General features: G+C 44.4%; 1 protein-coding gene across 4 annotated transcripts; it reads left to right on the top strand.

The window, feature by feature from the left end:
- The first annotated feature begins 299 nt into the window (after positions 1-299).
- On the top strand, positions 300-22,513 carry LOC115080661 (zinc finger protein 544-like). 4 transcript variants are annotated; one of them, XM_029585001.1, is made up of 9 exons: positions 304-452; positions 4,051-4,305; positions 7,841-7,967; positions 14,395-14,508; positions 14,645-14,743; positions 15,859-15,966; positions 16,472-16,579; positions 17,035-17,055; positions 21,955-22,513. In XM_029585001.1, the coding sequence occupies exons 2-9, from the start codon at positions 4,282-4,284 to the stop codon at positions 21,984-21,986; spliced, it is 633 nt and encodes a 210-aa protein (XP_029440861.1). In that variant the 5' UTR covers positions 304-452; positions 4,051-4,281; the 3' UTR covers positions 21,987-22,513. The 4 variants fall into 4 exon arrangements, with proteins under 4 accessions (XP_029440859.1, XP_029440861.1, XP_029440860.1 ...); XM_029585000.1 differs by having other exon boundaries at positions 17,035-17,154; positions 21,955-22,511; XM_029584999.1 differs by lacking the exon at positions 21,955-22,513 and having other exon boundaries at positions 300-452; positions 4,107-4,305; positions 17,035-20,389.
- Positions 22,514-22,564: the final 51 nt, after the last annotated feature.

The following is a 22,564-nucleotide window of genomic DNA, read 5'->3' as shown; positions in this document are numbered from 1 at the left end:
TTCTACTATTATTCGGTGTCTTTTCTGCTTTTTACAGCCCTGAAGACACCGAAAGACGCGCATGCAGCAAACAAATCTCCCCAGCAGAAGCCATGCTGCTCCCCCCCAATGTATGCTGGTAGATCCCGCCTCCTTAACGTGGATTTATTTGTAGCGTTAGAAGGAAGCTGCAACCATACTGGGCTACTTTTTTTTCCCCCACTCTCGTTGTGCGTGACAAATTTCTTTTGTGCCGGTTGGCCGAGTTAGGTAGGCGGCTGAGAGCTAGCAATCCTTTGTTGCTGGCACCTTTTTTGGCTTTGCTTCAGTCGCAAGGTGATGACTCATCGGGGCAGTAGCCAATCAGAAGCTGCAGCACGAGAAGGCGACGCAGCGCTGGGTAGAGGGAGAGCTCGTCCATCACGGAATGCCTAAAGCAATTTACAGATGCAAATGAAACTCGACCCTGGAAGGTAAATAGTTTCTTTGTACTTTGTTTTTATGCTGACATTTTCTAGCAAGCAGCATCACCAAAGATCACTCACTCCGGGCGGGAGGTTCTACATAGAGAAAATAGGGTGGCAATGAAAGCGGTGTCCAGTCTTAAATCCGAAGAGCAGAAGCCTCCCCGTCCTGAATGCAGTTATCATTATATGTCGGTCTAATTTCTGGCTTTTATTTTTCCCAGAACTATTGGGTTTCAAAAATTGAGCATTGTGTTAGGAAATAGGGGTCACAGTTATACGAAAAAGCCCCTCCAAACCCCAAAAGATCATAGGATGTGTGTGAGACGGGACTACGCATCCTCTAGTAAAGAGGGCACGAGAGACTTCTCTCAAAGCGCCCAATTTTACTTGCCTACAAAATTAGCACTTTCTGTGACCTGTAACTTTATAATGCTGCTTTTTTTCCCCCTTTTATTTCAATCATTCCGTATATTGTATGACGTGTAATTAGTAAAATACAAACATGTAGGCTCGTTTGTGGAGTTTTGAGGGTCGGAGCTAACAGGGTAAAAGGGAGGCTATTTAGCTAAGGGGGTTAGGAAGTCCTAGCCTTTAACTGGACAAACTGGCAAAATGGACAATTGCATTGGCGCGAGTCTTCTAAAATCCCCCAATTCCGTTGTAGAGGCAGCATAGCCACACACATGTGGGCATCCATATAAAATTGCGCACACATGGATGCGCGTACAGCCTATTTTATACCTTTCGCGCATATACGTGCATATGTTATAAAATGGCCACATCCATGGGCACAAGCTGACTTATGCATGGACATATATGGCCACGCAGCTCTCTTAAAGATACCGTCCCTCTGTGTGCTGTGGAGTATTTGAAAGGGATGTAGTCACCCAATGCATCCAGAAACTCTCCAACATGGTTAAATGTCATAAAAGAAAGCTGCTGCTTCTGGGAGACTCTGTCATCAGAGGAACCAATTTGGGAACTCAATTTGATGGGGACACAATGGTTAAATGCATTCCAGGATGCTCAATTAATAGAAATGCAAACCAGGTGGTCAGTGCAATTTATAGAAAAAAGTAAGAATGTCAATATCAATGTTATCATCCATCTGGGCACGAATGACCTTGCTAGAACAGGCTTATAGCTGGGGTTGTGCACTGGGAAGTCACCGCTACTTGCTATCATTGTGCTGAGAGAGAGCCCTGGAATTCTCGGGCTCCATTACCCCGCCCTCCTTGAATTGACGCTGTGCAGCAAGCCCTGCCTACCCTGAGGCCTTGTCATGGCCTGGAGACGTTTTACTGCCAAGTCGAACCGCTGCTGCCTTTGGGAGATTTTTAATATGATTGTAAATAATATTCCTGTAATCTTGGTTATGGGAAAGTAGGTTTTCAAGGTCTAAGAGAGGATAAATCTGATGGGGTTTTGTGATATTTACAGCCCATAAATATTTCTTTGAATGTAAAAGATGAATATGGTAAGAGGGAAGGGTACTTTGAGGGGTGTTTTGGTTAATGTGTGCGCTTTGAACAAAAACTGGTTGGGAATATGATTGAATCCAGGAGAAAAGCTTGGATTTGGTCTTTATAACAGAAACCTGGTTCAGTAAGAATCAGGGGATTGCTATTTCTCAAGTTTGCCCTAAGGGATTTGATTTAATGTTTTGTAATAGAGTGGGTAAACATGGGAGTGGCGATTATCTGTAACAGATCTTTTCCAGTTAAAAGATTGGTTTTAGATCCTGTTAAAAGATGTGAATGTTTGTTAATCTCCATTCAGATAAAACCTCAGACTTTAAGATAGCGGAGTTTTTGTCTACATTGCAGATTTCGGCTGTAACTCAAATTGTTCAGGTATCAGCTTGTGAAGGGCCACATGTTGGATCTTATTTTTGGCTCTCAAGCTGCTTGTGGGTATGGGAATTTTTGTTTTTTGGCATCTGAAAAGTTAGTTTGGTCTGATTGTTTTTTATTTTTTAATTTTCATTATGAAGCATCTCCTTTTCGAGATACTAAAGGAATTCAGGGTCCAAATGGTTGGGGAAAAGTTGATAAATTGAAATTTAGAGAATTTTTGGAGAAGATGGTGTTGGAGTAGATAATGTGGATTCCATGATGGCTATGTGATATTGGTTATTAAAGCGGGGATGCAAGAAGCTTAGGTGGTAAATGTAAAAAAAAAGTCAAGTGATAAGAGTAGTAGATCACCATGGTTTTCAGATAAGTTAGCGGATCTAAAGAGAGTTTATCGTTGTTTTAGAGAGTTTGTGGAAAAAAATCTGGTCTACAAAAAGATCATGATTAGTGGCGGAGTGCTAATACAGATTATTTTAAATGTATTGTTTTGGCTAAAACCCAATATTTTTCAAATATGATTTCACGTGCTAACTGTAATCTTGAGGATGTTATTTAATACTGTTAAGGGTCTGCTTAGGATTAATAAAAATGACCATCTGATTTATGACGATCTTCCAGATTGTGAGCAATTTGTAGGGGGTTTTCAGCAGAAGGTTGCTCTGCTGTGGGAAAAACTCATTGACATGTCTCCCCCATAAAGCAGATAAGGATGAGAATTCAGATGTGACTTCATCAAATTATTCTGAGTTGTCTGTGTTTAATTCATTTGAGAAGGTCATTGGTGGAGATGGCTTAGTTTTTCTTTGAGACCGTTTTTCTATTTAAATTAAAACTAAGATAAAAAACCACGAATTGATAGACTACGTGACGTGATGGAGTGAGAGGACGTGTGCCTGATCGACTCCTGGTCTCCTCCTCCTCCTCCCATCTTTGGTGTTTAACTTTTGTTTTTATTATAATTTTCCGACTCTTTATTGTCCGTTCCATCTGATACGTACTGCAGAGCTGAAGTGCGCCCATGAGTGAATGTTTGCTTCCGCTGCCCCCTATGCCATGGAACAGTCTGACAATTAAAATGAAACACATTAGGGACGTAAAGCACTTCAGACTTTATTTTTCAAAGTAGCTTGTACTTGAAGCTTGAGAACCTTAACGCTCCTCACATTTCAGGTCCCCATGTCCCCTGTATGTTTGGAATTGTTGGTTGGTATTTTGTTTGTGTGCTCGATTTTGTGAATTTTTTTTTTTAATTGTAATCTGCCTTGGACAAATATTTGGAGATGTGGAATATGTTTGGCATAAATACTTAAAGGGGGTGAGACAGAACAGCACTGTGGGGTTGATGGAGAAAAACAAAGGATGCTGAGCTCTGGGAATGGGGCAGAGCTTTGTGATCATTTTAATTACAAATTTAGGTGGGGGGGGGGGGGTTTCAATTTTGCTTGTTAGAGTTTTGTACATCCCCCCCCCCTCTCACCGTACTCTAAATACACTATAAGTTTGAATGTTTTAATACATCAGAATAAAATGATTATTGCTGATACCATTCATCTTAGCCTTCTTTTGGTCTTTTTGAAGACTGAGCTGCTTGTCCCTTTCCCTGGGTTACTTGGGCTAGTTTTGGGCTCCATTGTGTCTTGCTTTGGGCTACAGTCGCCCCCCCCCCCCCCCCCCCCCCCCGTTTGAAATCTAGCAACCCTGGACTCTTCGTTTTTGTTTTGTTTGTTTTTTTCTCTCCATGTCTTCAGGACTGCAAAGAGCATGAAAGACTCAGAATAAAAGCAGAAACTTTCTGCCTTCCCAGGACTTGAAATCCATGCAAGCCCCAACCCCAGATCTACAGAGAGAGGGACTTCATCTGAGACTCTCAGGAATCAGCCTGGCCGCCTCCTGTCTTAATCATCTTTCTCAGCCTCTGAGCAGGAACAGGGAAATCTCCAGCCTGAATCCCTCCCCGCAGCTGCAGAATTCAGAGGGAAATGTCTGCCCTGGCGTCTGATCAGGTAAGAGATTCTTCTCTGTCCTCTTGCGTACAGGCAGCAGCACTTAAAGGGAAACTTTTCCCTGTGCAGCTCCTGCAGCCTCCCCTCCTCACGGCACAGGGCAAATCTCTTTCCATGCCTGGGGAGGTTTGAGTTCTGTTCCCCCCTGAGATCAGCAGACGTGGCATGGAGACTCTCTCTCTGTCCCAGCAGAATCTTTCACATACGCACAATCTCATTTTCACATGCATAAGAACAGAAGACTTGCCATACTGGGTCAGACCAAGGGTCCATCAAGCCCAGCATCCTGCTTCCAACAGAGGCCAATCCAGGCCACAAGAACCTGGCAGGATCCCAAGGGGTAGAGAGGATCCAAGCTGCTTATCCCAGGGATAAGCAGGGGATTTCTGCAACTCCACCTTAATAATGGTTAATGAGTCTTCCTCCAGGAACCTGTCCAAACCTTTTTTATATGCAGCTACACTAACATCTTTTGTCACATCCTCTGATAATGAATTCCAGAGGTTAATTATGTGTTGAGTAAAACATTGTATCTTACTAGTTTTAAATATATCACCTATTAACTTCATTGTGTGTGCCCTGGTCTTTGTACTCTTTGAAAGAGTTAAAACCGATACAAGTTTACTCGTTCCATTCCACTCATTATTTTAAAGACCTCTATCCTATCTCCCCTCAGCCGTCTCTTCTCCAAGCTGCAGAGTCCTAACCTCTTTAGCCTTTCCTCATAGGGGAATCGTTCCATCCCTTTTATCATTTTGACCGCCCTTCTCTGTTCCTTTTCTAATTCTGCTGTATCTTTCTTGAGATGCGGTGACCAGAACTGCACACAATACTCAAGGTGCGGTCACACCATGGAGTGATACAGAGCCATTATGATATTCTCTGTTTTATTCTCCATTCCTTTTCTAATAATCCCGAGCATTCTGTTTGCACTCTCATACAGCATTATGCAGACACTCTCACGTACACACGTTGTCATTCTCTCTCTGTAACCCACAGATACATACACACACATACATTTTCTTTCACTCTCTCACATACATACACATTCTCTTTTACCCGATGACACTTTCACCAGATCCACTCCCCAGCCTTGATGCACCACCCGCTGGCCTCTCTCCCTCCCATTTGGACAACTGCTACTGCTTCCTCCTTCACCCAGCCCATGTTTACTGATGCCCTGAATCAGCCAGCACCTCAGATTTCCAGGCAGTCCCTACAAAATACTGGAGCTCTCTTCATGCTACAGATGTACAGCTCTTTTATACACACATTATATTCTGAGCCGTTGGCAAAGTTAGGGATGTGAACTCCATGCCCCCTTCATTTCTTACCCAGCCCGCTCTGAACAAGAATAATGTGACCGGTTTTCACAATGCCCTTCCCTTCAATAATGCAGAGAGGCTCCAACACACCTCCCAACTCCCATCCCCACAAAAACAACAGGGCCCCCTGTCTATGGTTCAATTGCATGGGGACCTCAAGATGGATAACTTCGTATATAGATTATATAATATTGCAGAAACACTAAAAAAGAAAATCTAACGCCTTACCTATACATTAAAAAAAACAAAACAAACATGCACGACTAATAATAATTCAGTTATAAGGAGATGAAAAGGCCAGATCATCACTTACCACGCGCCAGAGTAAGTTTGAAACGTTTGCCACCCGGATTCCCAGACCTTTCAATCCATTTCTGGAGGCGCAACATATTCCTTAAGTTTTACTTACATAAATGCGATGGTGCAGTTTGTCTTGAATGCCATAATCATTAATGCTAAAGGGATTTGTTATAATATCTTGCAGTGCACTGTCCGTGTTTCTAGCAAACAGACTTAAGGGATCCATTGAAAATCCAGCCCCGGAGACTATAAGAAAAGTGCAGCCATTCTTTATGTTATATAAAGTCTCCCTGGAACTAAAATATTTCTGCTCTTTTGGCTGTAGCCAACTGAAGATATAGAGGTTCCTCTGGCATTTCAAAACAAAACACCCCCCCCCCCCCCCATACAGTCACACCACACCAGCCAAACAGAAACCCCCACTCCACAACCAGACACACAGGCCATACAGCACAATGGTAAGGGCTGTACAATTGTTTTATAGACTTAGGTGCCAACCAGAGGTTTTTAGCAGATGAGAAACTCCATCCCACCCTGCCCAAGTTTTTTTATTTTAAATTTTTCACTAATTTTTCCTGTTCTTTCTCTCTCTAATTTTTCTGTTTGCTCGACCTTTTTTTCTTCTCATTTTGATTTGCTTATTTCATTTTCTTACACTTTTAGCCTATCTTCCTCAGTTTGTTCCCTCTGACCATTCCCCCTCCCCTAGCTCACCACGTCTTTACCCCTGGGTGGGTGGATATGGACCCGGCAGCAGGAACTCCAGGCCTGAGGGTGGCAGCTCTTCCTGGCTTGTGGAAGAGATCAGTGGCTCCTGCCATGGCCACTTCTGCAGCAGAGTGAACGGCTCCCCACCTGGGCCCATCACAGGAGAAGCAGCTCCTCTCCCCGGTCCACCAAAAGAGACAGAAGGCTAAGTCGTGGCATCACTATGCTCTCGCAGCTTGCTCTCTCCTGAGCTTGAGGTGTCTACAGGGCACCGAGATTCAACAGCAGATCCATTTTTTTTTTCCTTTCCCTGATTGGGCAGCCAGTATAAAGAATCGCGCACACACACACACACAAGTTTTCTGTCTGTGACTGTCTCCCAGTGTTTTCCCTCAAGCGTCATCATGCCCTATACGTACCCAGATCAGTCCAGACTCCTGGGTTTTGCCTCCCCTCCAGCAGATGGAGACAGAAGTTTTAACGGACTCCGTCCTATACCCCTGAGGTGCCACCTAGAGTCCGTCAGTATTTCTCTGTCTCCAGCAGATGGTGGAGGTGCAGAACCCTGAGTCTGGGTGTGGTGGCCAGGGCTCCCAGGCAGATTAGTCTCCAACTTCAGTGGCTGCAGTGGAGATGGTATATTGTCTTCCAGGCAGGTCCCAAGTTAAAGGGAGGAGCTGTGTATCCAGAACTTGACTTCAGTAAACATGGGAGTGGGGGTGGCTGCCAGGCGGACAGACCATGATAATTGGGGGGGGCGCTTCTGTCTGGAGGCTGAAGAAGGGGCTCTGAGGCAAAGTAGAGATGCTGCCCGCAGGGCTTTGAAGAAGAGGTAATGATGGTGGCAGCTCGCGGGCATAGAGCAGCAGAGTTGCATTGAACGGGATCACCTGCGCACACTTCTCACGTGCAAGAGATGGAGTTTCATCTCCCATGTGCAACAGGTTCATCTTCCAAACCTGCACCCCTCTTCCTGCCGGCAGAGATTGCCTTCTCGCTGTAGCTGGAATGAGGGAGGAGAATGCTGGTACTGCATATTCCCAGGCTTATGCATACCATGAGCTGAGAGATCCAGATGTGGATGATATACTATATGACCTACCTTAGAATCTATCACCAGGTTTCCCCATAGGCAAGCATCATTACTGATTATAATGAAACTAGATGGAGAGGGGCTGAGGGTGTCCTGTTTGCTGTTCCAGGCATCGGTCACATTCAGCGATGTCGCTGCTTATTTCTTGGAAGTGGAGTGGGACATTCTGGGAGAATGGCAGAAGGAGCTGTACAAGAAGGTCATCAAGGAGATTCACGCCATCCTCATTTTACTGGGTAAATATGGCTTTTCTATCATCTACTTCCCATAGATACTGCATTTTATTGGGTCTGGAAAAAATCCAAGAGGCCAGCTCCTCTGGGCACACGCAGTTTAGGACCTGGCACTTGAAGCCATCCAAAGTCCAACTGGAGCAGCTGTGGCTCTCCAGGCTCCAATGAAAGACACCACAGCTGCCAGCCTGGCAAAAGATGCTGCTGTATGTTTATAGGATAATAATTATTATTATTATTATTAAAGGCTTTTATGTACCAAATTTCTTGATACAAATCAAATCAGCTCGGTTTACAACGAACAAGTAGAAACTATAACCAACCAAACAGTAGAGACGATTTGAAGGAGTATAACGTTACATTATAACAAGGATGTGTAAACTTGGAGTAGGAAATAAGAAGGGGGACGAAAGATTATAATATACATTGGAGTATGCGAGGGAGGCAAGGAGCAGTCCTCATGATAATTTGTAAATGTTCTCTTAATAATTTATATACATGGTTTAACGCTTGTTTATATGCATAGTTGCTATAAAATGTAATTCTCAGACTAGATAAAATGTAATTCTCAGACTAGAGGCTTCATACAAAGCCAGCTGGACTCTGTCTCTCTCTTTCTGTACAACAAAAGCTGGCACAGGGCAATAGGAGGGAGGATTTAACACTTTGGTTCCTGGCTGAGAATCCCCACTTCTGTGTAAGGGCCTTATATAATAATATTCTGTTGAAGTACTAGAGAGTTGGACTCAATTGGACCCTGTTTCATTGAGAGACGTTAACAATATCCTATAAGCCAGCTTCGGATGTTGACAATTATCATCCTATATCTAACTTACCAACCCTTGCTAAGATCCTTGAGAGGAGTGTGCTACTGCAGTTGGACGATTATTTGAAGAAAAGGAGAGCACTTCATGTCCACCAATACGGATTCAGAAAGGCATACAATACAGAGTTGGTTTTCCTGTCATTGTTCAATTCTTTATTAGGTAGCTTGGATCATGGCAAAACAGGAATTTTAGTGCAACTTGATGATGTCTCTGCAGCTTTTGATAGCGTTAGACATGACATCCTGATCTCAAGGTTGCAGGCTATTGGAGAAAGTGGACAAGCACTTTTTCCTGTCGATAAGCAGGCTGAATTAGCCATGCTGTCTGGGTGACGTCCTACAGGCAGCACAGGGCATTGAAGGATGTTCAGGAACGCAAACTGGAACTTTATCTCAAGCGCATCTTTGAGGACTTGACCTTAGGAGTTCGGGCGACAATCTGCAGCAGTCTCTTGCAGCGGGCAAGCCTCAGGTGGGTTCAACAATTACTCAGCACCCAAGACCTCCCGTCTGCAGAGGCGGAGCAGGCGGACCGGCTAAAAGGCGCGATTGCATATGGGGCCGATGCCCTTTACGATCTACGGGTGCAAGCCAGAGCCATAGTCTCCGTGGTCTTGGCCAGACGTCTCCTCTGGCTGAGGATTTGGGCGGCGGACGCCTCTTCTAAGGCACAGTTGGGCACTCTCCCTTTCAAGGGTCAGTTGCTTTTTGATGAGGACCCAGAACAGCTTATTAAATCTCTGGGCGAGAACAAGATTCATAAGCTGTCGGAGGACCGCCCGAAACAGTCTAAGGCCTTCTTTCCTTCTTGCACTCACTTCGGAGGTCAGCGTCGATATAACAGCATAGCATGGGGCTCCTTTCCGAGAGACAATGCTTCCAGAGCCCAAACCTGGTCTCATTCCTTTTGTGGCCATCGACCCTTCCGGGATGGTAGCCAACAACACCCGGCCACAAAGTCCTCTTCCCAATGAAATACGGCCGGCCCATTCCTCTGTTCTAAACTTAGGTGGACGGCTGTCCCTGTTTCTCGAGGAATGGGTCAAGATTACGATGGATCGGTGGGTCCTAGAGGTGATAGAAAAAGGCTAGACGTTAGAATTTGCTCGAGACCTACCGGACCTTCACCTAATCTCTCCTTACTGAAGTCGAAAGAGGCCTGCGGTCGACCAGACTCTGAGCAGACTGCTGGAACTGGGTGCCATAATTTCAGTCCCAGTGGAGGAACAAGGGTCCGGCCAATATTCCATATACTTCGTCGTTCCCAAAAAAGAATGCTCTTTTTGTCCAATTTTGTATCTCAAGCGAGTCAACCAGGCCCTCAAGGTGCCCCATTTTTGAATGGAAACCCTGAGGGCTGTGATATTCGCCGGAGCGAACCGCTGCTTCCTGGCATCGCTCGACCTGACGGAGGCTTACTTGCACATTCCAGTTCGCCTCGACCATTGGAGGTATCTCCGGTTCGAGATCCTGGGCCAACATTTCCAGTTTCGGGCGCTCCCGTTCAGTCTTGCCACGGCTCCGCGCACTTTTACCAAGGTCATGGTGGTAGTGGCGGCCTCTCTTCGTCGAGAAGGCGTTCTGGTCCATCCTTACCTGAACGATTGGCTCATCCGGGCCAAGTCGGAGTCTCTGCAAGCTGGCGGTCGACAAGGTCCTGACTTGTCTGAGCTCTCTGGGGTGGATAATCAACTTTCCCAAGAGCAAGCTTCAACCATACCAGATCCTGGAATTCCTGGGGGCGCAATTCAACACTCGAGTTGGCAAAGTGTTCCTTCCAGACGCTCGGGTGCTCAAACTCAGGGAACAAGTGCGCGATTTTCTCTCACTTTCTCTGCCCATGGCCTGGGACTACCTTCAGGTCCTGGGGTCCATGGCCTCCACTATCGATCTGGTTCCTTGGGCCTTTGCGCATATGCGTCCATTACAGAAAGCTTTGCTATCCCACTGTAAACCGGTGTCGGAGCAGTTTCGGACACCTCTTCGCTCTCCGAGTCTACCATCGCCGAGATGCAATGGTGGCTCTCTCCTGCCCACCTTCTGAAGGGGGTACCCCTCCAGACGTTGCAGTGGATCATTGTCATGACAGACGCCAGCCTCTCCGGCTGGGGAGCGGTGTGTCAAAACCAGTCTACACAGGGTTACTGCTCCCCAGTCTAATTTCGCTGGCACATCAATCTGCGGGAGGCTTGAACGGTACATCGGGCTCTCAAGGTTTTCCTTCCTTTGTTCCATCGCAAAGCGGTGCGGGTTCTCTCGGACAACTCCACCACGATAGCTTATATCAATTGGCAGGGAGCTTTCAGGAGTCGTCTGGTGGCTCTGGAAGCCAGCAAGTTCTTCGCCTGGGCAGAGTGTCACCTGGATCGCTTAGCAGCTTCCCACATTGCGGGGAAGGAGAATGTTCAAGCCAATTTCCTCAGTCGCCAGCGGTTAGACCCCGGCGAATGGGAGTTGTCAGACGGAGCAATGAATCTGATCGTCCGCAGATGACCACAATGAACAATGCGAAAGCTCCCAGGTTCTTCAGCCGCAGAAGGGAACATTGCGCGGAAGGAGTGGATGCGCTGGTCCTTCCCTGGCCTCGTGACGTTCTCCTGTACGTTTTCCCTCCTTGGCCGCTAGTGGGAAAGGTACTTAGAAGAATCGGGGTCCTGTCATTCTAGTGGCCCCGCAGACCATGGTTTGCGGATCTGGTGAACCTCGCCACGGACGGCCCTCTCCACCTCTGTCATCTTCCACACCTTCTTCAACAGGGTCCCGTATTTTTCGATCAGGTGGATCGCTTTTGTCTAGTGGCCTGGCTTTTGAACGGCGGAGATTGAGAAAAAAGGGATATAAGGAAGAAGTTATATCCACACTGTTGAGGGCCCAGAAGCCGGCTACCTCGCTCGCTTATGTCCGGGTCTGGAAGGTTTTTGAAAACGCGTGTGCCGCATCGGGAGTGTCGGCTCGTAAGGCTCCGGTATCCCAGGTCCTTTCCTTCCTTTAGAACGGTCTCTCCAAGGGTTTGTCTTTCTGCTCTTTGTGGGGGCAGGTTTCCGCCCTCTGCTCCCTCTTAGGCACCATTGACGGTTACACGGTGGCAGCTCATCCGGATGTCATCCGCTTCCTCAAGGGGGCCAAGCATTTGAATCCGCCGGTCCAGGCTACTTGTCCCTTGTGGAGTCTTAACTTGGTTCTTCGGGTTCTCTGCGAGGCTCCCTTCGAACCTCTATGGAGGGCTACACTTGACTCTCAAAACCGTTTTCCTGGTGTCCATTTGTTCTGCCAGAAGGGTATCGGAGCTACAAGCTTTATCTTGCAGGGAACCTTTTCTATGTTTTTCTGATTCAGGGGTATCCCTCAAGACGGTACCTTCCTTTTTGCCGAAGGTCGTGTCTTCCTTTCACGATAATCAGTCGGTGGAATTCCCGGCTTTTTCTTCTGAAGACATAGCGAACACATCTGGTGCTGATCTCCGGCGCCTGGATGTAAAACGAGTTTTACTGCGCTGTCTCCAGGTTACAAATGAGTTTCGGGTCTCGGATCACCTGTTTGTGCTATGGAGTGGTTCAAATAAGGGTAACAGGGCTTCTAAGGCCACGATTGCGCGGTGGCATACATCTGTAAGGGCCGATCGGTTCCAGAGGGCTTAAAGGCCCACTCCTTGTGTTCTCAGGCCACTTCTTGAGTGGAGAGTCAGTCGGTCTCTCCGCAGGAAATATACAGGGCAGCTACTTGGTGTTGTGTTTGTGGCATTGTGGATCCTTGGTCGCAATGGAGATGACTCCACCCATGGGGAGGAGCCCCGAGGGGAACCACTGCGATAGGCTGACACAGATAGCAGACACAGTATGGATAGAGTCTTTATTGTACTGCTGTAGATAGATGGTGAAAGCAGGAAGGTAAGGCACTGATCCCAGAGGTGCCAGTACGTTCAACAGGCTCAGAAGTGAAGTCTCACCCAGATGTTCACGATAGGCGGGAGCCCACAGTGCGGGTAACTCCACGGCTGGTGGGTGGAGTTGGTGCGCCGGATCGTAGAGGTTCTCACAGAATTAAGGCGTTTGCCTGGTGGTAGAATGGTGGGACCGAAGGTCTGTGGTGCAGGATATAAACGTAGATAGGCCCTCGAGGAGCGAGTACCCAAAGTCCAATATCCTGAAAGTAGAATAGAGAGAGACTCCCGAGGAGCCGTTGTCTTAGTTAGCGAGAAGCCCTGAAGGGAAGCTGGAAGCGAGAGACCCCGGAGGAGCGGGAGTCTAGAGCTTCTTGCTGGCGTGAGGCCCTTAGAGTGAAAGCGGCGTCTAAGCGTGCAGCTTAGAGCAGTCAAAGCGAAGTCTTTGCTAACTCAATGTGGTAGCGGCGGTTAGATATACCTGGAGGTACTGACGTCATGCGGTGGGGTCACCCCCGAGGTTCCTGCCATGACGTGTATTTGAGCGTAGGAGATGCTCGCGCCCTAGGAGGCCACGGGAGTGAGCAGGGTGGATGGGGACGCCCGTGCTGGTTTGGAAATGCGGAAGCACTTGGCACCGGAGGCAGCCATCTTGCCCAAAGAGAGAGAGAGGGAAGAAAAAGAGGTAAGGCAGGGCGGTCGCAGCCGTCTGCGACTGACGGATGCAACACTTGGAAATCCCTGCATACCTTTGCGCGTCATTACCGCCTCGATGTACAGGCTCCAGTTTTTGGCTCCTTCGGGCGGCAGGTTCTTCTAGCAGGACTGTCTTGGTCCCACCCTGTTTAGAGAAGCTTTGATACATCCCACGGTCTGGACTGATCCGGGTACGTACAGGGAAAGGAAAATTGGTTCTTACCTGCTAATTTTCATTCCTGTAGTACCACGGATCAGTCCAGACACCTCCTGTGCTAGATCTGTTCCGTCCGCTCGAAGTTTCTTCGGATACCTGAATCTTCTATTATTGCTTTAAGGCACCGGAAGCATCTCCTAGATGAAAATGAAAAGGAATCTTTATGCAAGAGCGTTTTTATACAGAATTCTTTCAGCAGTTCAGTTTATCAGTTTCTGGTTACTTGCGTGATCTTTTGGGAGTTTTATCTGCTTTGATAATGTTTATACTGAAGGGATGCAGGATAGGCTCTGTCCTGATTATAGGATACCTTTTCAGTTTTGGTCTGTCTCCATCTGCTGGACAGGAGGCTCAACCCACGGTCTGGACTGATCCGTGATACTACAGGAACGAAAATGAGCAGGTAAGAACCAATTTTCCTCTAGATAACTCTACCGTATAAAATGTAACCCCTTCAGGGGATGTCACAGGTCAACTCACCCCATTCCCCCTCTCACTGGCCTCTGGATAGTTGTCTTGTATTTCCCAGGGCTTGGATTTTCCTTCTCCAATGCTCCGAAAATGCAGCAGGGCCTCTTCCTCTTCAGGAGCGTACATGCTTGCACAGAAGCTTGGGTACCTGCCGTGCCTCCACCTAGGAGATTTGTGATTAGAAATAACTAACTGTCCAGCAATCCTTAATCAGTTGGGAGCCTGTAACTGTCACCTCACCAAGCTTTGTCACACACACTCTCACTGCTTCCTCAAGAAACCCCACTCCCTTCAGAAGGGTTATACACATGGAATGTAACTTTGCTATTTTTGCTGACAGGCTATTCAATCGTTAACCCTGATGTCATATTCAAAATTAAAAAGGAAGATGAGAAATATTTCACTCAGTGCTGTGAGCAGGAGGGAAAAGAAACCATGAAGGACCCCCCCATTAGTAAGTAAATGTTCTGCATTTAAAGGGCTTTGCATTTTCACATCCCAGGAGATGGGGCATTAACAGCAAACATTTGAAGACTTAACATCCATTTCCTGGGTGAATCCTTCTAGACCTGTTTGTTTTCTCATCACAGACCTTCCGATTATAACCTCTGTGTTCTCACTGAATATTAAACAAGAGGAAGATCCTCCTGAATCGGAGATGACTGAAGAGATTCCCCCTCCTGTAACAGGCGAGTATCAGATTCCTCCTCGACACCTTCACTAAGGTCAGATGAATTAGGAATTCAGCATGGTGGGGGGAACAAATGTGTCATTCTCTCTTGTACTACTTGTTCCCCTACTTTGGGTGAGGCTTGCTGGAGGGCACCTGCCAGGGTTCTGGGACTGGGAGTGTTGCAGGGGATGCCAGGGGGAGCCTGTCCTGTGAGCTGGGATGGATTTGGGCAGATGCCAATGTCAGGTTTCCTACTCTGTTCCTCTGGGGATGTATACACCTCAATCTCTTTTGACACCGTACATTGATCAAGGGGGACAAAGCTTGTGCTCCCAATCCCTGTGTGGGGAGCAGGGCCTGCAAGGGCCCCTACACTCTACTACAGTGTGAGGTTGTGTCGCTGAGGAAAGTGGCAGTGGCAAGGAGAATCTTCACTCTGGTTAATACTGGAAGACTTTTTTTATAAGGTGATTACTTTGACTTCCCCACGGTGCCTTGGATTTTGCTGGATTTACTACTAGGGAGCCCAATTTTATAACCGCCCATGTTCATGCGGACTTCAGCTCTAACTTTCAAAGTGAAGTTTAAACGCATGCCCCTGGGTGGGTACAAATGTGGACGTGCATGTTTACGCTCATTATTTCAAAAATCAAAAGTAGGCCTGTAAATGGTTTTCCCACCCCAGAGAATACCTCTTTCATATACTATAAATGTACGCCCAAAATCACTTCTGCGTGGATTTTTACGCGTATGACACCCAGGATAATTTTCTAAAAGCCCGTTTATATGCCTAAAATCGGGTTTTACATGTGTAAGTGCTTTTAAAAATTCACTCCTTGATGAATAAATAGTTTGCCAGGTGGTGGTGCCAGGCAGAATCTGGTTTATGATCTGCGGCAGCTGGATGGAAAAGCTCTTTGTGACAGACACTGTCAGCCTGATGTATAGAGTAGCAGGATCCACTTCAGTGTTGCAATGATCAGGACACTGCTATTATGGATTTCTGATGACAATCAGCACAGCCTCACTGTATTGCTGGCATAATTCTGAGCTCTATTGCACTGATGATAAAGGCTCTGGGTGGGGGGCGATTCTAAATATACTGTAACCATTTTTTTTTTCCTGCAAAAGGTTCCCTCAGTGTGAAACCAGACATTTTAATTCGATTTCAGCAAGAGGGATTCAAGACTGAGCCCCTGGAATGTGAGGAAGAAGGCGCATGTGAGGACCTGCTTGAAGGTGATGGAGCTTGCATTAAATCTGGTGCTGGGATGAACCACCTAAAACACACTTTTTAATGCATATAATAATAGACCAGCATACTAGGCTTCATCAGTGGAGTGTAATAAAACACTTCAAAAACCATCTGCCTTATATATAATCATCGTTCTCGAACAATGTCCCATGTCTTTGTTTTTTTCTTTGCACATAAAAGTCAATTAAATATACAATATACTGTTCAAAACAATGTCCTGACTTACCTGATTAGTTAAACTCCACATCACTTTTGATGTTTCTCTCCCTTCATCACCGGTTGTCTCCTCTATCAATTTTTTCATCCCTCCTTTTATCCCTATTTCTGACCTCTCCCAGTATTGTTCCAAGATACCAACCCCTTCCTTCCTCCTAGTGGCTTGGTGCGTTATTTTCTGTGAGCTTGGACAGTGCTAGAAACCAGAGAGAGGCAGGCAGGATATCCAAAGCTGTTTAAAAACTGAAGGCATTTTCCAATTTTTGTAAACAGGTGTCCAAGTTTACAATTTTGACCCCACAGTGGAGATCTTGAAAATGAAACAACCTCATGCCATTGGCCAGCTGGAGGGAGAAGAGGAGGATACAGATAGCACAAGCGGTGAGAAAAATATCCCTTCATAACAAAACTCTTACTGTGGGCAGTGGAATATTTCAAACTTTACACACACAGGGTGAATTTTATTACCAAGTCTCAGTTAAATTTTGTTACTACGTCCTTATAATTCAGTTACTTTTAAGATGACAGGTCTGAGGTTCAGGGACCCAGCTTCAGAAGGAATCTCAGATCTCCAGCAGAGTGTCAGTCTTTCATAAAACTGAAAAAGATTATTCCAGAGAGTGGAGGTGAGGATGAGCTTGGACACGGTCTGTTTCCCTCTCTTCATGTGCTGTTGCCCACCTGTTCCTGTCTGCTAGCAATTCCACTTCCTGTTATGTGTCATATAGAGCCTTAGGCAAGCAAAGGTATTTAAGTGATCATATGGGGGATATTTCCCATATATGTCCTTCTCTATTGCTGAAAGACTAATTATCTTTCTCATTTTTATCCAATAGATGATGCATTGAGCAACAAAAGTGAGTGGCAGAGTATGTGCGATGGGCAGAAGAGGGAGGAATGGGAACACAAAAATTCCTCCAGAAACAGCTCATATTTTTCAGCTGACTGTGAAGGAGGTAACAGAGTAACATCATCCAAAATGAAAGATAAAGCTCAAAAAGGAGAGACACCAAACACATATCTTGAGCAAGGGAGGAATTCCAACCAATGCCCAAATCTTATACAGACCCTAGATGGAGAGAGACCATTTCAAAGTATAGATACTTGGGGAAACTTCACCACAAACTACCATTCTATGGATCACAAAGAAAAGATTGAATGTGTGAATAAGACTGCAGAGAGGTCAAGTCACACATATGTCCAAAAATATCATAAAATAGTTAACATGCAACAGCAACCTTCGAACTGTTCTCAGACTGAAAAATGCTTTGCCTCCAGAGCTGATCTGGAAGAGCATATAAGAATTAATTCAGGAGAAATACCATTTCAATTTACTGAATGTGAGAAAAAGTTTACAAGAAAGCCAAATCTGATAAAACACAAAAAAATTCACAGATACGATAAGCCTTTTAAGTGTAGTGAATGTGATAAACGTTTTAGATATAGATCGTGGTTTACAAAACATCAGAAAAGTCACAAAGGACAGGTGTCATTCAAATGTTCTGCATGCAATAAATGTTTCAATGAGAAACACAACTTACAAATTCATGAAAGGACCCACATACCAGAGAAACCATTTAAATGTTCTGTATGTGATAAATGTTTCAGCCGGAAATGCCTCCTGCAACAGCATGGAATGATGCATAGGACTGAAAAACCATTTAAATGTCCTGAATGTGATAAATGTTTCAGTTGGAAAGGCAACATGAAACGGCATGAAATGATACACAGGAATGAAAAACCATTTAAATGTTTTGAATGTGATAAATGTTTCAGTCAGAAAATGCAACTGCAAGTGCATGAAATGAACCATTGGAAGAAGAAACCATTTACTTGTTCTGAATATGATATATGTTACAGTCAGAAATCTAAACTTAGGCGGCATGAAAGAATGCGTACGGATCGATGGTAGAAAAACAGATATTGTAGTGAAGAAGAAAAACAAAAATATTATTGCTGATAGTTATCATTACCCAGCGACTACTGTGGATTGTATGGAAAAAAGAAAGATCATTAAATAGCAAGAAATGCAATGGGAGACAAAAAAAAGAAAAATAAAGAAATAGTCCTGATTATATTGGGTGCCACTGACCATATTTAAGAAGAATTTCCAAGTCCATCTTGATATGTTGCTTATAAAAATGACACCTTATGAACTTCAGAAGGAGGCTCTCTTTTTCACAATGCAAGTGTTAAAGAAGAGAATTGGCAGTAAATTTGAGCGAGAGATCATCCCCAACATGCCATGGTTTATGAAAGAGGTTCATTCTTGTCACGGTATGCACAAAAGCCTATTTGGAGAAACTGCCTCCTGAGAAACCCATTTAAATGTTCTGAATGTGATAACGGTTTTAAAGACACATGATCTTAGCACGAAAGAATCCACACTGGTAAGATTAAAGAATGCCACAGTAAAGATACCAAAGACCAGTGCAAAACAACCCGAGAAGAATGAGGCACCCAAACAAGTAAAGACTATAGGAGGGGGAGGTAACTGATAGTGTCCCTGGGGGGATGGGGGATGTTGTGGATGGAAGGGGAAAGGGCCGGAGGTTGGGTGAAGAAAGGGAACAGGAGAACAAAGAACTAGAAGTCAAACGTGTTATTTATGGGGAGGGATAGGAATACTGTGGTCTTGGAGAGGGAAAAATTACTGAAAGTAAATTTCTTAGATGCATGAGCCATAATTTGTATAAAGGAGCCATCTCTTGATAACATGGATATAAATCGGATACAGTGTTGAGCAGCAGAAACTATTACTGAGAAAATCTTGCCCCTAAGGCCAGAAGAGCAGGAGAAAGATTAACTCACTGCATGCAAGAGGTATCATTGGTAGACACATCCCTCAAAAGGATCCAGGATGATGGAAGTAATAAGGAAAATCCAAAATATGCTGCATTAACAGAAGAAGATCTTCAGTTCATATTTAATAATAAATTGAAAATAACAGTGGAAGCGCAGAAGCTGCAAAGATATGAAGAAAACAGGTGAGGCACCAAAATAAAGCATTTAAAGAGAATCTGAAGCAGTTCTATAGGGAATTGAAGGAAGAACATTAGTGCAGTTAAAAGAAGAAACAGAGCAGTTTTGGAGAAATTTGTATGAAGATCCCATAGAGCATAACAGAGAAGCAGAATGGCTGCCCAGCATACAGGGAGTGTAGAGCAGGCAAACATCAAAACTAGGGAATGGCCTGAAGTTACAAAGAGTGAGCTGGAAACCTGGTTAAAATGAGTCCCAAATCAGAAGTGCCTTGGTCCTGATAGAGAGTGCCCAGGTTTTGCCACAACTATTTGACCTCTCTCCACCAAGACTTGACTAACTGCAAAAACCAATTGATTTGGAAAAACAGAATTAATTCCACAGTGGCTAATAACAGGAAGAAGACTTCTGCCAAAGGGAGAATTAAATAAATAATTTCCTCAAATTCTCGACCAATAACCTGCTTGCCTACAATCTATAAGCTGTTCACTGCATTTGATGCAGATATAATATATCACCACATCGATCTGAATAAAATCTTGGCACTAGAACAGAAAGGTAACAAAAGAGGAACCTATAGAACCAAAAAAAAGCTGGTGCTGAATAAAGCCACCATGGCCTAGCTGTATGCATAAGTGAAACCTCAGTATAGCATGGATTGACTATGAGGAAGCCTTTGATAGCATTCCACACTCTTGGATAATAAATTGTCTTGAAATATACAAAGTGAATCTGGTAGTGATTAAGTGCATCATGTTCACTATGAAAATGTGGCAGACTATACTCCACCTGAATTAGGATGGACAATATGTCCTCTCCAATATTAAGGTCTAGCGAGGAATATTTCAGCACAAAATAAGACACAAGCTATTAGCCAGCTTGCAATTCCTGTACTGTCATACAGTTTTGGATTAGTAGACTGGCCTCATAAATATCTTGAAGAATTGGACGTAAAAACGAGAGAGCTCCTTCACACCCATCAGGTAATTTATAAGAACTAGTGCTTGCCCAGATTATACATCCCTACAGTTGAAGATGGCCTTGCTGAAATAGATTACACTTACAGAGCTACCGTCATAGGCCTTCAGGCATAAGAACATGCCATACTGGGTCAGACCAAGGGTCCATCAAGCCCAGCATCCTGTTTCCAACAGTGGCCAATCCAGGCCATAAGAACCTGGCAAGTACCCAAAAACTAAGTCTATTCCATGTTACTGTTGCTAGTAATAGCAGTGGCTATTTTCTAAGTCAACTTGATTAATAGCAGGTAATGGACTTCTCCTCCAAGAACTTATCCAATCCTTTTTTAAACACAGCTACACTAACTGCACTAACCACATCCCCTGGCAACAAATGCCAGAGTTTAATTGTGCGTTGAGTGAAAAAGAACTTTCTCCGATTAGTTTTAAATGTGCCCCATGCTAACTTCATGGAGTGCCCCCTAGTCTTTCTATTATCCGAAAGAGTAAATAACTGATTCACATTAACCCGTTTTAGACCTCTCATACTTAGTGGTATCAACGAACCCAAATGCAGAAGTATGAAAGCGAGCAACTTTCCTGTGTCTCGATCCTTAAACTTGGACAGTCGTTCTGGCGAATAGAGAGAGTGACTGACGTTCCGCTAGTACATAAAGGTAAAGAAGCTACAGAATTAGCAAAATCAGTAACTCTTGAAAGAATCAGACCAGCCAACAAGGAAGGAGAATTGTCAGAAGCATAAGTACAGAGAGCTACTTCAACCATATGTGGATCAAGATTTGACCCAGCCGTGGTTGAGAAGAGAGGAATTCGAACCTACGGACAAGAGAGTGGTCATTTTAGCATAGGATTGTGGACTGCAAATGAGATGGTTCACAGCCAGCAAAGAAAGGTCTTGTAAAAGGGACAAATGCAGATTCTGTGGAACAGAACTGGAAACTGTTACACATCTCACGGGATGTGCTGTCAGAGGCCTGAATACAGAGAAGCACGACAAGATTACACAGCTTCCAATGACTAAGCTGGCTAACATTATAACACCAACCTACCAATCAAACATTGGGAGTACAGCCTTCATAGAAAAGAGAAGCCCTAAGAAGTTGTGATCACCTGGGATGTTGCTATCCTCACCAATGGGAAGATCGATGTGCAAAAACCAGATATTGGAGTGAAAGAGAAGAGCAAGAATAGTATTGCTGATATAGATGTGTCAGAGCCCAGTTACTATTCCGTGGATCATATGGAGAAAGCAAAGATTCCTGAGTACCAAGGGATGCAGTCAGAAATAGACCCACTAATACTGGGTGCCACTGGTTTAATTAAGAATTTTCATGTGCATCTCTAGATGGTGCCTGTTAAAATTTCACCCTGTGAACACCAGGAGGAGGCTCTCTTTGAGATCATCGCCAACATGCCATGGCTTACAAACGTTGTTCGTTCCTGTCAAGGTTCTGCACAAAACAAACCACTTGGCGCCACTGCCTCCGAGTGAGAAATGTTCTCAGAGTGAAAAATGCTTTGCCTACAGAGCTGAGCTGGAGCAAAAGAGGAGCTTATTTATTTAATTGTATTTACAGGCTGCTAATGCCAAGCCCTAAACATACACTATCACATAAAACAAAAACATCAACTAAAATCAAAACACTACTTATAATAAATATGAGAATGTCCTCAGTAATTATGGCACATAATTAAAAACTAAAACAGATAATTCCTCATGTAAAAATCAAAAGATATAGACCAAATTAAGAAATTAAAAACCTGTTAAAACTTTTTTTTTTTTTTTTATAACAGACAAACATCTTTGGACATTTTTATTATCCTGATTTCCTGAGAAAACCAAAGACCAAGTGATGCCAAATAAAGCCATTAGGACTAGCTGTATGCATAATAGAAACATCAGATTAACATGAATTGATTTTAAGACCGTCTTTGATAGCATCCCACACCCTAGGATAATACTTTGCCTTGGAACATACAAAGTGAATCTTGTTCTGATACAGTACATCAAGTTCGCCCTGAAAATGTGTCTGACAACAATCCACCCCAACAGTGAGGATGGACAATATGTGAGGTGAATTATTCCAGAGTTAGAAAGATGCTTAAAGCGTTTCTGTTTCTAGCTTAGTGTGGGAAGTGAGGGTGGTGTATTGTGGCTGCAGACTGGAAGGGTGGTAACAAGCAGATTTTGTTCTGTTAAGGTTGTATTGATTGCTTTTTTTTTTTTTTTTTTATTATTATCTATGTAAAGTTGTGAACCACTTATTGTACTCTTATTGATTTATGTGTTATAATTTTTTTTTCAATAAATCTTCAATATTAAGGTCCAGTGAGGAATATTTTAGGGAGATTCCCTATCTGGCATTTAAATCCACTGCGTGTTCTCATTATCTCTTTGCGTTCT

The sequence above is a fragment of the Rhinatrema bivittatum genome, chromosome 19, assembly GCF_901001135.1.
Source record: "Rhinatrema bivittatum chromosome 19, aRhiBiv1.1, whole genome shotgun sequence".
Lineage (NCBI taxonomy): Eukaryota > Metazoa > Chordata > Amphibia > Gymnophiona > Rhinatrematidae > Rhinatrema > Rhinatrema bivittatum.
The sequence above is the reverse complement of the archived record's forward strand: the minus strand, read 5'-3'. Positions and strand labels throughout refer to the sequence as shown.

Excerpts from the sequence above, each read along its gene's own strand:
- LOC115080661 (XM_029584999.1), top strand. The coding sequence starts at position 4,282 with ATGTCTGCCCTGGCGTCTGATCAG. Across the intron at positions 7,968-14,394 it reads CGCCATCCTCATTTTACTGG|GCTATTCAATCGTTAACCCT; the intron begins GTAAATATGGCT and ends TTTTGCTGACAG. Across the intron at positions 16,580-17,034 it reads GGATACAGATAGCACAAGCG|ATGATGCATTGAGCAACAAA; the intron begins GTGAGAAAAATA and ends TTTATCCAATAG.